Source organism: Brassica napus, chromosome C9 (genome assembly GCF_020379485.1).
Source record: "Brassica napus cultivar Da-Ae chromosome C9, Da-Ae, whole genome shotgun sequence".
Taxonomy (NCBI): domain Eukaryota; kingdom Viridiplantae; phylum Streptophyta; class Magnoliopsida; order Brassicales; family Brassicaceae; genus Brassica; species Brassica napus.
In genome coordinates, this window is record NC_063452.1 from 55,335,104 (window position 1) to 55,351,365 (window position 16,262).

The following is a 16,262-nucleotide window of genomic DNA, read 5'->3' on the forward strand; positions in this document are numbered from 1 at the left end:
TAAGACAAATCAAACGACAGAACGTGAAAACAAATGTAAACAAGACAAGAGGAGATGGTGAAGATAAAATGCATTGAAAAACTGAATGCTAGATTAGTAAGTAAGAGACAAAAATAGATTAAAATGCAAAAACCCCGCGTCTTGGCGCGGATAACGATCCCTAGTAGTATTGATTCCTTCGTTTAGGTTTCTACCAAATGAGGATGATTAACCTATATTACTCTATTATAATAAAATTATATTTTAAATCTATTACATTACATACACGAACTATAACTGTGAAACTAAATATAATCTTACAATTAATTAGGCATCAGGTATAGTAAATCATATTATTCATGCTCAATGCAACAATCTAATCGACAACATCTTCCTTCACCTAACAATAACATTTTCTTCATTCCACATCATGATTTCTACCAAATTAGGATTTTAGCTAAAAATTAATTAATAATTATGATTCTAATATTTTAATAAATCTAAATATAATTTAAAAGTATTAAAAACAAATTATCAAGTTACAACTTAATGGCGGGTTTTGGAATTTTACCGAGTTTTTAAAACAATGAGTGTTTAGCTAAATTAGAATTAGATTATATACGAATCACCGAGTTTGACGGTTCAACTACATATAAGTCATGTATGAAAGCACCGGTCAATACAATTATAAATGTATTATGCTACACAATTTTTAAATATATAGTCTTTTAATTACCTAATCTTTGTTTTCTATAAACAAAGTTTTAAATAGAAATAAATTCCGTGTTTTGAAAGATAGACTCTTTTGTAGTATTTTAACTACCGAATCTTTGGGTTAGTGACGGACTTTAAGATTTTTACGGATTTATCGGTTTTTAAATATCAGATTTTAACTAAATTTGAACTATACTATATTCGGATCACTGGATGTTTCGGTTCGACCGCGGGTCTGGATCGAATACATAAACATTAGTAAAAACTATTATAACCTCTGCAAATATATATTATTAAATTAGTCTAAAATATGCCAAGTAAATCTTATGTTTCACCAATTTAACAAATTTAACTCTTATAAAATGTATAAAAATATAAAGATGTTGTGAGATAAGAATGTATACAAAATCTCAAATAAAAGAATTGACAAATTATATAATTTTAAACCAAAAAATATTTTATATAATAACAATAATATAAATCGTAATCAAAAATACTATTTGTATCACATTTTTATTAACCAAAAAAATCTGTGCTTTTGAAACGCATATCAAAATCTAGATTAATATAGATCCTAATTTTCATTCAAAAATTAAATTTCTCAAAAAAAATTAAAACAAAAAATATACTCAAAATCTAGTATAACATTAAAATCGAAAGATGTTGCATCCGAAAAATCAAATACAACAAAACTACAGATCTTATTGGTTATTATTCTGAATACAACAAAATCAATTCATATGTCACTATGCTTTTTCATACGATCTAACCAATTAAGAGTTAGACTACCCATCCGGTACGGTACGGTTCGGTTCGGACCAACATTCTCAAAAAAGCCGTTTTGTCGTTATCTGGTCTTAGGCAGGGCATAAACTTGTCACCACCGTCGACATTTTCCCCGAGAAAAAGAAACTTTTTTTTGTTCCTTCTTGTAGTTCCGTCTTCCCATCTATTTCCTTCCACCGACTCCTCTCGTACATCTAAGATCCGATCCACTACGATGATGTCGATGTCTCGCCGTGGAATGTTATCGTTCTTCGCCATCTTATCCGTCCTGCTTCAATGCACCAATTCCTTAACTAGCTCTCCTACCGCCATTATTAATCCTTCCAAAGTCAAGCAGGTTTCATCCAAACCCAGGTTTGTTCTCTCTCTCTATCGCAAAAATCCTCAAGTGATTTTGAGAAAGCTGAAACCTTTTTGATGTTTTAAAAAGTCTATGGCTTTGTCTTGTTTATTTATTTTCTTGTTTCAGGGCGTTTGTATACGAAGGGTTCCTCACGGAATTGGAATGTGATCATATGGTCTCCCTTGTGAGTTTCCTTCGTTATCATTCATTGCTTAATTTTGGAAACTTCTCTTTTCTTTTTCTGGTTAAAGATTCTGACTTTCGATTTATGTGGGGGAAAAAAAAAAGGCAAAGGCGAGCCTGAAGAGATCTGCTGTGGCTGATAATGATAGTGGAGAAAGCAAATTCAGCGAGGTTCGGACCAGCTCTGGCACCTTTATCCCCAAAGCAAAGGTTCGACTTTTCTCTCTGTGTTTGCATTGATCCTGCAAATGACAGATCTTTTCTCCAATGTCCGGTTGATTAGAACCTAACATAATGTTGTTATAACCTTTGATGTGATTCCTATTTGATTTTAGGTTACTTTGTTCATATCATTTGAATGATGGATTTTGGTAGTTGGAAGATTGATCTTTTAGTATTGTTGTGATCACAGGATCCAATTGTTTCCGGTATAGAAGACAAGATCTCCACTTGGACATTTCTTCCTAAAGGTTCAAGAATTGCTAACTAAGATTATTGCACAATCTTGACATCTTATATTATTGAAAGATTTTCATAAGATACAAATTTTCATTTAAGTTCATTTGGTTTCTGTGGGTGACTAGAAAACGGGGAAGACATGCAGGTATTGAGATACGAGCACGGTCAAAAATACGATGCTCACTTTGACTACTTTCATGACAAAGTCAACATTGTCCGTGGTGGACACCGCATTGCCACCGTTCTCATGTATCTATCCAATGTCACAAGAGGTGGAGAAACCGTCTTCCCCAATGCAGAGGTTTGTGCAGCACCTACCTATCAGATGATTACTGTAAATGATCTTCCTTCTCTCACTACAAAGATCTGATGTTTTTTGTGTAGATACCTTCTCGCCGAGTACTAACTGAAAACAAAGACGACCTTTCTGATTGTGCCAAGAAAGGAATCGCTGGTGAGTAACTAAACTGATACTAATAATCATTCTTCTCTTCTTGTAACAGTAAAGGGTATAAATTTTTACATCTTTTGTGTTTGTCAGTGAAACCAAGGAAAGGGGATGCTTTGTTGTTCTTCAACCTCCACCCTGACGCAATCCCTGACCCATTGAGCCTCCACGGTGGATGTCCCGTGATTGAAGGAGAGAAATGGTCTGCGACCAAGTGGATCCATGTGGACTCATTTGACAAGATTGTGACACCGGGTGGTAACTGTACTGATATGAACGAGAGCTGTGAGAGATGGGCAGTTCTAGGGGAATGCACAAAGAACCCAGAGTACATGGTTGGTACTGCTGAGCTTCCTGGCTATTGCAGGCGCAGCTGTAAGGCTTGTTAGACTTACCCTCCTCTTTCTTCTTCTTCTTCTTCTTATGTGCCATCAAAACTCTTTGTTGTTGTCTCTTGTAGAGTTGTTGTTATTTAACTGGAGTTTTGTAAAACTAGAACTGTTGATGAAAGACTCTTGTAGAGTTGTTATAATTTTGGTTTTTGAGGTCTTATGTAGGCCTGGGCAAAATAACCGGAACCGAAGAACCGAACCGGAACCGAACCGAAATACCCGAAACCGGAATCGGACCAATACCCTCAAATACCCGAACGGTTCCTATATTTTTATATCCGAAATAACCGAACCGAACCGGAACCGAACCGAGAACCGAACGGGTACCCGAATATATAAAAATATTAATTATATATACATATAACATCATTAAATATATATTTTAAATTTAAAATTCTATTAAAAGTATCTGAAAATAGTTTATGATAACTAAATTATTATAAAGTATCCAAACTACCCGAAAGTATCCGAAAGTATCCGGATAGTTTTATCCGAAATATCCAAAGTAATCCAAAATATCCAAAATTTTTATGTAAATCATCTTAATTATTTGATATTTTACCTTAAATAACCGATATTTTATCCAAATTATCCAAACTACCCGAACTATCCGAACCCGAACCGGATCCAAATGAGAACCGAACTTTTTCCGGATATTTTCCGGTTCCTACATTTACTATCCGAACCGAACCGAACCCGAAACTATCCGAACCGAACCGAACCGAAAATAGGTCAAGTACTAAATGGATCCTCTAGCCCCTATCCGAACTACCCGAAACCCGAAATACCCGAACCGAACCGAACCGATACTCGAAATGCCCAGGCCTAGTCTTATGTGTGTTGTTCCTTGGAGTATTGTGGTTAATGAACATCTTTTGTTCTTAAATTCATTAGTTATAGACACATTTTATAATTGTAATCCATAAAAGAGCTTTGTATACTAGCAATGGAGTTTATTTGAAATCAAGCATTGAAGTTTCTAAACAGCTTCTGGAATAAAAATTCAATCAAATCTTTGATCGGTTAACCGGGTATTTATCTGATATCTTGCATTTTTCCATTGTCTTATCCATTCACTCATGTGCATTTTGATCATATAGACTAGGATTTAGCCATGTTTAGGTTGCATTTTGCATACATGAGTCCTTATCAGGTATTGGAGTACCACATGGAGTTTTTGGAGACATTTGAGTGCATTTGGAGCTCAAAAGAGGTGATAAAGGTGATCATTGGACGAGCAGTGCTGGGAGCGACCTCACCGGAGCGACACCGTGAAGTCGCTGTGACACCCTTTCAGAGCGACTTGACCGGAGCGACACATCGAGCCTCGCGTCTCCATCACCCGGAGCGACGTGACCGGAGCGACACAGCGAGGTCGCTCGCGTCTCCATCACCCGGAGCGACGTCTCGCAGCGACCCCTCCAGGTCGCTCCCGAAGCCTGGAGCGACTTCCCGGAGCGACTACTAGAGGTCACTGCGCGCCTTCTGTTTGCTCGAATTCATTTCTACTCAAGGGCCTTTTGGTCATTTCATTATGCACGTTTTTTACTTCTGAAAACCTATGTTTTAAGTACTTTTGGCAGCCACCAGAGAGATTATCTTTTGTTCTAAGAAAAAAACCTTTGGAAAGTTCATCTCTTGAATCATCTTTGTTCATCTAGTTATTGCAATTCTGTGTTTTCCAGTTCGTTGTTGTATCCCTCTGTATGATTAATTTGAAATCCAAAATGGGTTTAAGAGAAATCATGAAGGGTAGTGAGTAATCACCATTTGAATTCATGGGTTAAGAAGATTAATGGTGATTAGGTTAGAGCTAGGATATTTTAGAGTAGATCATTCCAAAACCTTGCTAGTAGAGTAATCATAATGCATCTTCTGAGTTAGCTTCTCAAAGGTTGATCTTTAGGCATTTCCTACCCAAAAGGTGTTCGATGAAATGCCTGAAACAACTCTTCTAAGCTTTTAGCATATTTTGCCAAAGACATTTGTTGTTAGAAGTGCTAAGATAGCCTTAGACCTGTTAGTAATGATTGCTTCCATATTATTCAACCAAAGACATTTGTTGTTTGAAATGTGTTAGTAAATGAACATCCATCTAGACATAGAGTTTGTTTAGGATCGTGTCTAAGCTTAAGGTTGATAGTTTGATTGTTCGTCTGCCATCCTTAGTTCGAAACTTGATCACCCAAGGTCTAATTCGTATGCTCATGAGTTCTCATTTTCCTTAGTTAAGAAAGTCAACTCATTTACCATTTTTATTATTCTGAAACTGCATTAGTATTAATCATTAGTTTAGAAAACCCTTTAAATCATTGGTTGCACTTAGATTAAGTAAGTACTTGCATTCTCAGTGCTTGAAATCCCTTGGAATTGGTTCGACAATCATTTATACTACAACATTTGTCTTAGGAGCCTTGAAAACTCCTAACATCAAATTGGCGCCGTTGCCAAATTCTAAGTGGATTTGAACATTGAGATTTAGTTATTTGCTTGAGACTAAGTCATTTTTATTTTCTTTAGTCACTGATTCTCCTTCTTCACCTCCCTTTAATTTACAGGTGTATGAACTTGAGGAGCAGGGGTCCATCAAACCTAGTTCCAAGAGACGCAGACATCAGAGCTTTAGAGAGAGAGTGTGCTAGAAAGAGAAGAGAAGAAGAGCAACAGTCTCACTTGCAGAGATTGGATACTGATATGGGAGACATACCTCAAAATGATGCCAACAACGTTCCACAAAACCAACAGCGAGCAGCTCGACCCATTGGCACTTATGACCGCCCCAACATTCATGGTCATAGATTGGGAATCCGAGCACCAGCTGTAGCAGCCAACAACTTTGAGATCAAATCAGGACTCCTCAACGTGATCGAGAACAACAAGTATCATGGCTTGGCTCTAGAGGACCCATTTGATCACTTGGATCAAAAACCAATGGTGTGTCTGAGGATGCCTTAAAGCTGAAGTTATTCCCTTTCTCTCTGGGGGATAAGGCACGACAGTGGGAGAAGTCTCTACCAAGTGACTCAATCACCACTTGGGATGACTGCAAGAAAGCTTTTTTGGAGAAGTTCTTCTCTACTTCAAGAACTGCTAAGCTGAGAAATGAGATCTCCAGCTTTCAACAGAAAGGCTTGGAAGGCTTCAGTGAAGCTTGGGAGAGATTCAAGGGCTACCAAGCTCAATGCCCACACCATGGTTTCTCTAAGGAGAGCTTGCTGAGCACATTCTACCGTGGTGCTCTTCCTAAGTACAGGGCCAGACTGGATACAGCTAGCAATGGGTTCTTCTTGGGGAGAACTGAGGAAGATGCAGAAGAGCTGGTTGACAACATGGTAAAGAGTGATGCAGTCTACAGTGGAGACCACGACAGAGGCAGTCGAACAGATGACAAGCAGACGAGGAGGGAGTTAAAGGCTCTCCAGGATAAGATTGATATTCTTATTGCTGATAAGGCCACCTAGGAGCAGCTGCACTTTGTTGGTAACCCAAACAAAGAAGCCACACCTGTTGTCCAGGAAGTTGATGGTTTGGAAGGGCAAGAAGAGTTGTGCTTCATCAACAACAATGGTAGCTGGTACAAGAAAGAGCCAAACTTTCAGTACAACAACTACCAACAGAGATCTTACCCCAACAACCAACAGAGTGGCTATCAGCCTCGAAACAGCCAGCAAGGTAGCTATCATCCTCAACAAAACCCTCCTCCCGGTTTCAACAACAAAGGACAACAACCTGCCCAACAACAACCTACTACTTCTACCTCTACTCCTCCAGTCAGCAGCACTGATGCCCTACTAAAACAAATCTTGGAGTCTCAGACAAGAAGTGAGAAGCATGTTGGTTATGAGTTGAAAAACCTTCACGCAAAGATTAATAGAAGCTATAATGAGCTCAACAACAAGTTCAGAACCTTGGAGAACCAGTTTGCTGCCATGAACACTCAACAAAATCGCCAACAAGGTTCTTTACCTGGAAAATCTGAGCAAAACCCCAAGGAGACCATGAAAGCTATCACCCTCAGGAGTGGTAAGGAGTTACCTCAGAAAGCTCTCACCAAGGATGCTGAGAAACAAGGTGAGTTGCCATCAACATAGATGATGAAGTGGTGATTGTTGATGAGAAAATCAATGATGAAATCTTGGAGAAGATTGTGGAAGCAAAAGGTAAAGGAAAGGTTGAGGAAGAGAAGAAAACAGTGAAAGATGGTGAAGTTGTTGCTCCAGCAAGTGAGAATTCTTTTGTTCCTCCTCCCTATGAACCCAAACTATCATTCCCTGGTAGATTCAAGAGGCAACTGCTAGAGAAGTACAAAGCTCTATTTGAGAAGCAAATGAGTGAAGTTCAAGTCACAATGTCCATCATTGATGCTTTCATGCTAATCCCTCAATATAGCAAGTTCCTGAAAGATGTTGTAGCTGCAAAGAAGAAGGAGATGGAGGGCATGATGATTCTCACTCATGAGTGCAGTGCCATCATCCAGAGGCTTGTTGTTCCAAAGAAGCTAGAAGATCCAGGATGCTTCACATTACCTTGTGCTCTTGGACCTATGGTATTTGATAGATGTCTCTGCGATTTGGGAGCTAGTGTCAGTTTGATGCCTTTATCTGTTGCTAAGAAGCTTGGTTTCACTCAGTACAAGAAGTGTAGATTGTCTCTGGTATTGGCTGATCGTTCAGTGAAGTACCTGGTGGGTATCTTGGAGGACCTCCCCGTTATGGTTGGAAAATATGAGATCCCTACAGACTTTGTGGTGCTTGAGATGGGTGAGGAAGCTGCAGATCCTTTAATCCTTGGAAGGCCTTTCTTAGCTACAGCAGGAGCAATTGTTAATGTGAAAGAGGGCAAGATTGATCTCCACTTGGGTAAAGGGCATGTTCTTCACTTTGACATCAAGGAGGTAATGAAGAAACCAACAGTTCAAGGGCAAGTTTTCTACATTGAAGAGATGGATGCCCTTGCTGATGAGCTCCTTGAAGAATTGTCAATAGAAGACCCTCTACAGCATGCTTTGACGATAGAGAGGCCAGCTGAAGTGATTCAGAACCTGGAGAGTGCTGCCTATGGGATGATGTTGGATTCACACAGAGGATTTGGTAGTAAGGATCAGTATGAGGAGCTGCCTCAAATTGTCCATCAGGAAGCCTCGGTCATTCAACAAGGGGACACCCAGCAAAACGACTGGAGCGAGCTTAAGGCGCCTAAGGTGGAGCTTAAACCTCTCCCCAATGGTGTAAGGTATGCATTTCTTGGTCCTAATGGAACTTATCCAGTCATTGTGAGTAGTGAACTTACTGAAACTGAGCTATCTGAACTTTTGAAAACACTTAAAAGATTTAGAAAAGCAATAGGTTACTCACTTGATGACATCAAGGGAATATCACCCTCTTTGTGTATGCATAGGATACATCTTGAGGATGAATCAATGACTTCTATCGAGCATCAAAGAAGGTTAAATCCTAACCTGAAGGATGTTGTAAAGAAAGAGATTCTTAAACTCTTAGATGCTGGTGTTATCTACCCTATCTCAGATTCTAAATGGGTATCTCCTGTGCATGTTGTGCCAAAAAAGGGTGGTATAACTGTGATTAAAAATGACAAGGATGAATTGATACCAACAAGAACAGTCACTGGGCATAGGATGTGTATTGATTACCGCAAACTGAACTCTGCATCTAGAAAGGATCATTTTCCACTTCCATTTATTGATCAGATGCTTGAGAGACTTGCAAATCATCCATTCTATTGTTTTCTTGATGGATATTCAGGATTCTTCCAGATCCCCATACATCCCAATGATCAGGAGAAAACAACATTCACATGTCCTTATGGTACCTTCGCATATCGAAGAATGCCATTTGGTCTATGTAATGCTCCAGCCACCTTTCAAAGGTGCATGATGTCGATCTTTTCTGATCTGATTGAGGATGTTGTGGAGGTGTTCATGGATGATTTCTCTGTCTATGGATCTTCGTTTTCTGCTTGTTTGTCAAATTTGTGCAGGGTCCTACAGAGATGTGAAGACACCAACCTTGTGCTGAACTGGGAGAAGTGTCACTTCATGGTCAAAGAAGGGATTGTGCTGGGGCACAAGATTTCAGAGAAGGGGATTGAGGTGGATAAGGCCAAAATCGATGTTATGGTTGGTTTGCCCCCACCAAAGACAGTGAAAGACATCCGAAGTTTTCTTGGTCATGCTGGGTTTTACAGGAGATTCATAAAGGACTTCTCCATGATCACTAGACCATTGACCAGGCTGCTGTGCAAAGAAGCCACCTTCAGCTTTGATGTGGAGTGTCTAGAAGCCTTCAAGAAGCTGAAAGGTGAACTCATCAGTGCTCCAATTGTCCAGCCACCTAATTGGGATCTCCCCTTTGAGATCATGTGTGATGCTAGTGATTATGCTGTGGGAGCTGTTTTGGGGCAGAAGAAAGATGGCAAGACCCATGTGATCTACTACGCGAGCCAAACCCTGAATGATGCTCAGATGAGATATGCCACAACAGAGAAGGAGATGCTAGCCATTGTCTTTGCCTTTGAGAAGTTCAGAAGCTACTTGGTGGGATCTAAAGTCATTGTCTACACAGATCATGCTGCGTTGAGACACCTTTTGGCGAAGAAGGATGCAAAGCCCAGGCTCTTGAGATGGATTCTTTTGCTGCAAGAGTTTGATTTAGAGATCAAGGACAAGCCAGGAGTTGAGAATGGTGTAGCTGATCACTTGTCCAGGCTGAGAGTGGAGTGTGGCATTCCCATTGATGAAGGACTCCCTGAGGAACAGATCATGGCTATTGGAGCAGTGATAGCAGTTTGTGAGACTGGAAGGAAGCTTGAAGAAGTCAAGGCAACAGAAGAGAAAGAACCTTGGTATGCTGATTTGGTGAATTACCTAGCCACAGGAAAAGAGCCTTTGAATCTTGTGGGTTATGCCAAGAAGAAGTTCTACAAGGATGTGAAGAGATACTACTGGGATGAGCCCTACCTCTACATTCTCTGCAAAGATCAACTTTATAGGAGAGTGGTTGCTAATGAGGAGATTGATGGGATCCTTACACAGTGTCATGGATCATCTTATGGAGGCCACTTTGCTACCTTCAAGACTGTTGCTAAGGTGTTACAAGCTGGATTCTGGTGGCCACACATGTTCAAGGACACACAAGACTTTGTTTCAAGGTGTGATTCATGCCAAAGGAGGGGAAACATCACCAAGAGGAATGAGATGCCTCAGAATCCAATCCTTGAAGTTGAAGTGTTTGATGTGTGGGGTATTGACTTCATGGGGCCATTTCCATCATCACATGGCAACAAGTACATCCTGGTAGCTGTTGATTATGTCTCAAAATGGGTGGAAGCTATTGCAAGTCCCACCAATGATGCAAGAGTGGTAATCAAGATGTTCAAGAGCACCATCTTTCCAAGGTTCGGAGTTCCAAGAGTTGTAATCAGTGATGGAGGGTCTCATTTCATCAACAAACTGCTTGAGGGACTTCTCAGAAAGAACGACGTTAAGCACAAGGTTGCAACTCCTTACCATCCTCAAACAAGTGGTCAAGTTGAGATTTCTAACAGAGAGATCAAGTCCATTCTGGAGAAGATTGTGGGGATTACAAGGAAGGATTGGTCAGTTAAGCTTGATGATGCGCTTTGGGCTTACAGGACAGCTTACAAGACACCTCTGGGGACCACACCTTTTAACCTATTGTACGGGAAAGCTCGCCATCTACCAGTAGAGCTTGAGTACAAGGCACTTTGGACAGTAAAGTTCCTGAACTTTGACATTAAGAGTGCCAAGGAGAAAAGATTTTTTCAGCTACATGAGCTTGATGAGATAAGAATGGATGCCTTCGAAAACTCAAGGATCTACAAGGAGAAGACTAAATCTTTCCATGACAAGAATATCCTAAAGAGAGAGTTTAAAGAAGGAGATCAAGTTCTTCTCTACAACTCAAGACTGAAGTTGTTTCCAGGAAAGCTTAAGTCAAGGTGGTCCGGCCCTTTCAAGGTCAAAGAGCTTAAGCCATATGGAGCAATAGTTTTGTGGAGTACTGATGGAAGAGACTTCACAGTCAATGGGCAAAGGGTTAAGCTCTACATGGCTGATGCACCTGAGGAAGATGGAGTTTCAACTCCGCTGGCTGACCCTACCCCAGCCTAGAACAAAAGGAGGCAAAGTCAAGCTAGAGACTTAAAACAAGCTCACTTGGGAGTAAGTCCCATGTGTATCCTTGTACATATTGCATTGGTATTTTCATTTTCATCATATTTCATAAAAAAAAAAAAAAAAAAGTGTTGAAGTAGTGTTCAGATGGTTCATCGATCCGGTCAAGGCAAAGAATCGAGCGTGGGAGTGAGGTTCCGCAGAGACGCCACGAGGTCGCTCCAGCTGGGAGTGACGTGATCAGAGCTACTGGTCCAAGTCGCTCGCGTTTTCTGTCTCCGAGGCTCGAGAATCGCTCTCGGAGCGACGTCTCGCAGCGACCACGTGAGGTCGCTCGCATTTTCTGTCGCTGGGAGCGACGTGACGCAGCGACCACGTGAGGTCGCTCGCGTTTACTGCGACACGGAGCGACCTATCAGAGCGACCACTCCAGGTCGCTCCCGAGCCGGTCCAGGTAAGTCCCTCTTCGATTTTGTCCGGTTTAATTTGAGTTAACCAGCCCTAAACCTAACCGGACGACCCTAGACCTACCCATACCCACGACCTTCATCTCTTTCACTCTCCCTTCCTCTCACAAACACTCATACTCTCTCAAACAAACCCACACCAAAAATCTCCTAACTTTCTCAATTCTCACCCAAATCTCCTAGTTCTTGTTTCTAAATCTAAGCTTTCGCCCCAACAGTCTATTCCTCACCACCCATTCCCCATTTCCTTCCATCCAAAGCAAGGTATTGTGTTTTTAAATTCAAATTCGTAGGTCCATGAACCCTAGAATTTGAAAATCGAAATTTGGTCATTTTCTTGCTTGATTGTGGTAAAATAGACTAGGGAAAGCTTATATATCAAGTTGGGTTGTTGAATTGATGGTGGAACTGAGCTTAATTTGAACTTTGGCAAAATTAGGGTTCATGGATTTGGGGCTTTTCGAAATTGATCCTAATTGAGTGTGTTAGTGGGTGAGTTAGTATGTTAAGGTGTTGAAAGGTTTGATTAGAGAACCCTCTCATTCTAGAATTACTTTGATTATTGAATTTTACTTGTCTTGTAATTTTCACATGATGAAAAGATTGAGAATTGTGATTCTTTACGTTGCTTCTTGAAGTTTACATTTGCAAAGTCAATCGACTTATCCCTTTCCAAGTTTTGTATTTCTCAGGTACAATGGTTAAGAAAACTAAGGAAAGTCGGATGCTGAGAGGCAAGAACCTGAAAGTCAAGAGTCTTCGTTGAGAGGAAAGGCTTTAGCCTCGGAACGAGCTGGTTCTGGGACACAAAGGACTTCTCGACAGAAAACCGTGGCTGCAAAGAAGGCAAAGGAGCAAGAGAAGAGGGCAGGAAAGAGTATAGCAGTTGCCACAGATGAGGAGAGTGGCGATGAAAGTGCAGATGAGCAGGCTCCTACAAAGAGGGCCAAGATGTCCAAGGGGAAAGAGGTTGCTGAGGATAGAGACAGGGCGAAAACTCCATCTGAGGAAGAGCTGTATCACCATTTGTTGAATGGGGTAACTTGGACTCCGACCAGATTCGCTGACCTTGATTTGCTGAAGGAGGTGGGTCTCGATTCTGATATTGAGGCAATGCTGGGGCACCTGAAGATGCCCAAACTCCTCACCATGGCCTACCCCACCTACCGGGATGTCTCCTGTCAGTTCTTGTCTTCCCTTGAGGTCACTTACCATGACGATCCGCACGTGAGGCAAGGATGGGGAAAAATAAAGTTCAAGGTCAATGGGAGAGAGTACAACATGAACTTCAAAGACATTGGGAGAGTCATGGGTTTCCAAGACTTGGCAAACTACTCCCTTCCCAAGTGTGAAAACCTCCCCACTCAGCTTTGGAAGTTAATCACTATAAACAAGCACTCTACCGGGGCTGACAAGAACTCACATATCCGGCACCCGTATGTACGCTACCTCCATAGGATGCTCGTCCATGCATTTTACCCACGAAGCAAGCTGGTAGTGTCACCGAGGAAGACATGCGACTGCTCTGCTCGGCTATCCGCCCCTACGCCCCACCTGGAACGTTGCCCCTTCCAAGCAACGACATCTATGCTTCCTTCGGGATGGTCAGTTTCTTCGTGAATCGTCTCGAGCACTACAGAGACTGGGCATGGTACACAACTGATTCGCAACCAAAGGTTGGGATAGGCGGGAAGATCACGCCACTGCTCCAATTTCTGAATGTTCCCTTGGGAAAGGACGCAGCAGGGCCTAAGTTCATCGATGGCACTTACTTGAGGATTGCCGCCTATTTCAGTGGGATGTATGGGAAGGACTACGTCTACCACTACTACTTGCAGGGCAAGCCGGTCGAAGTGGTTCTTCCAAACCAGAGACTGACGAGCTTAGAGAGACCTGGAGCTATCAGCTTCAACTTATCCCAAGAAGACTTTCTTGGAGAACACGGGTCTCTCGGTCCCATTGCTGCACCAAGGAAAAGGAGTGTTCCGACGAGACACGACTTCACAGAACCTCCTAGGGAAGAATCTGTACCCATCTATGGACCTCCACGCTACTACTTCAAGCCACATGATGGAGTCCTTCCCCCTGGTGCGCTTCGTGATGCTCATGACCACATTAGCCGACTTCAGCGATGGAACAAGGCACAAGACAGAACAATCGAAAAGCTGAAGGACAAGTGCAAGGCGCTGAGCAAGACGGTGAAGAAGCAAGCAAAGACTTCAGCCAAGTTCATGAAGAAGGTGGCCGATGTCTTGACCAGAGGAGGAATAGCTGGATGTAGCTCAGCGGACTTCGCCTTCGCGAACACATCAGTCCCCCAGCCCCCACCTCAGCCCACTGATCTTGGTTTCCCACTCACTGATAGACAGCTCCAGCGACAATGGAGGAACCCACCCACTCAGCCTTCCGCCTCTGGAAACAAGTCTCCATCCCTAGCCTCTTCAGAAAGTGAAGCTGAGATTGAAGAAGTTCAGAGCCAACAATGGTATGGAGACTACAGCTCAGGACATGGAGGTTACTACAACACGTTCCCACCGGACGACGATGATGCTGGGGCATCTGCCCCACTTACTATCCTTGAAGGTACTTCTCTACTTTCCCTTGTATATACCATTTCGTTTTTGCATATTAGTTTTCTCTTTTTGGGTATCTCTCTCTCTCCTTGACAACACAGAGACTGTCATTTAAGTTTGGGAGAGGTACCAAGTATTTGATCATGTTTGCTTTGATGTTGTTTCATTGAGTCATGCATTGCATACCTATTTGCATATAAAAAAAAAATCAAAAAATCATTTAGTTTGCATCATTTGCATTTCTAGGAGAGTCTAGAGCATATAGGTTGCATTCACTTGCATTGGGAGCAATGATTTTAAATGCCTTTTAAAGAATACTACTTTGCACCTGAGTAGTTTATGCACCTCTCAAAAATACTTGTATGCTTCGAGCCTTGAAAACTCTTCCTGAAACTTGTTGATTGCTGAAACTCAGTCTTTGAAGCCAACTACAACCTTATTCGAACTGAACGAACTTAATGCATCTTGCTCATGGTCCCTTGTGTACTGAATCATGGATATACAAACTTGAGTTGTCACATATGCCAATCTTTTTGACAACCTCTAGTGGTAGACCTCTCCCCAAAATCCCTTCCTCCGTTTAAGCCTTCATTTATTGATGAGTGAGGCCTTTTTCGGAAAGTCTTACATGCACATAATGTTGAGAGTATCGGAAACGACAATGCTTGACCTTCATTCTTGCTAGATTAGGCACATTATTGTCTAGCCATAGGATGGGGGTGAGTGTTGTGAAGTTTGATTTGGGAGTATGAGAAAGTTGAAGGAAAAGAGTGAACTCTTGTGTTTAATTGACTAGTCTTTATGGGATAAGTAGAGAAACTTCTAGCTCAATTTGTGAAAAGTCTTGGCCCAAAAAAAAAAAAAAAAAAAAAAAGGGCTAGCAAAGTTGTTTAGAGCTAAGATTTGTTTAGAAGTTAAGAAAATCCTTTATAGATTTCAAAGAAAAAGAGTTTTATGTGTAAAGTGTTCTTGGGATCATTTGGTGAGAGATGAGAGTTGGGTTTGACATTATGAAGTGATTGTGTAACTTGTATGTTTGGGAAAAGGGTAGAACAATGGAGATTGAGCATTGTATGCATGAGTTGGTCCCTTTCTTAGATATATTATGTGCAATGTCAAGACTACTTGTTTTGAGAGTAAACCACTTTAAAAGATCATGGATTTTGAACCTCTTGACCTACTTGAATAAAAGCCTTCCCTTACTCAACCAAATGATTTGGACCAATTGACCATTTGCAAGAATTCACTTGATGTTTTATGCTTAATGAATGTGAGAGTTGGTTGATTTGAATGTGTGGATGCTTGATGATGAGTATAAGGGCAAAAGGAGTTGAGATAGGCCTAGAGAAGCTAGAGTGTAATAAGAGAGTGTGCTCATGTTAGATTAGATGTTGAATCGAGTGCTAGTTGTGTTTCTTTTGGCTATGAGCTCCCACCTTCAAACCTCTCTCCCTATGAGTTCTAGAAAGTTCACTTGTGGACAAGTAAAAGAACAAGTTTGGGGGAGTTGATATCTTGCATATTTCCATTGTCTTATCGATTCACTCATGTGCATTTTGATCATATAGACTAGGATTTAGCCATGTTGATATCTTGCATATTTACATTGTTTTATCCATTTATTCATGTGCATTTTCATCATATAGATTAGGATTTAGCCATGTCTAGGTTGCATTTAGCATACATATCTCTCTATTAGGTATTGGAATACCACATGAAGTTCTCGGAGACATTTGGGTGTATTTGGGGCTCGAAAGAGGTGTAAA

At 41.2% G+C, this 16,262-nt stretch overlaps 1 protein-coding gene and 1 non-coding gene across 2 annotated transcripts; one reads left to right on the forward strand and one right to left on the reverse strand.

Moving 5' to 3' along the window:
• Positions 1-1,572: 1,572 nt before the first annotated feature.
• LOC106371903 (probable prolyl 4-hydroxylase 4) lies at positions 1,573-3,464 on the forward strand. Its single transcript, XM_013812013.3, has 7 exons — positions 1,573-1,833; positions 1,949-2,006; positions 2,111-2,215; positions 2,418-2,475; positions 2,590-2,765; positions 2,849-2,918; positions 3,006-3,464. Exons 1-7 carry the CDS (start codon positions 1,694-1,696, stop codon positions 3,299-3,301), a joined length of 903 nt encoding a protein of 300 aa, XP_013667467.1. The 5' UTR covers positions 1,573-1,693; the 3' UTR covers positions 3,302-3,464.
• A 2,932-nt stretch (positions 3,465-6,396) lies between these two features.
• Positions 6,397-6,503, reverse strand: LOC125593511. The gene has a single exon (XR_007329415.1). It is a non-coding gene; the product is annotated as a small nucleolar RNA R71 (small nucleolar RNA).
• Between the last annotated feature and the right edge of the window lie 9,759 nt (positions 6,504-16,262).

What these genes read in the sequence shown, in the direction of transcription:
- LOC106371903 (XM_013812013.3), top strand. Translation starts at nt 1,694, where the DNA reads ATGATGTCGATGTCTCGCCGTGGAATGTTATCGTTCTTCGCCATCTTA. An exon ending in CCTTTATCCCCAAAGCAAAG is followed by an intron (nt 2,216 to 2,417) that starts GTTCGACTTTTC and finishes TTGTGATCACAG; the next exon opens with GATCCAATTGTTTCCGGTAT. An exon ending in TTGGACATTTCTTCCTAAAG is followed by an intron (nt 2,476 to 2,589) that starts GTTCAAGAATTG and finishes GTGGGTGACTAG; the next exon opens with AAAACGGGGAAGACATGCAG.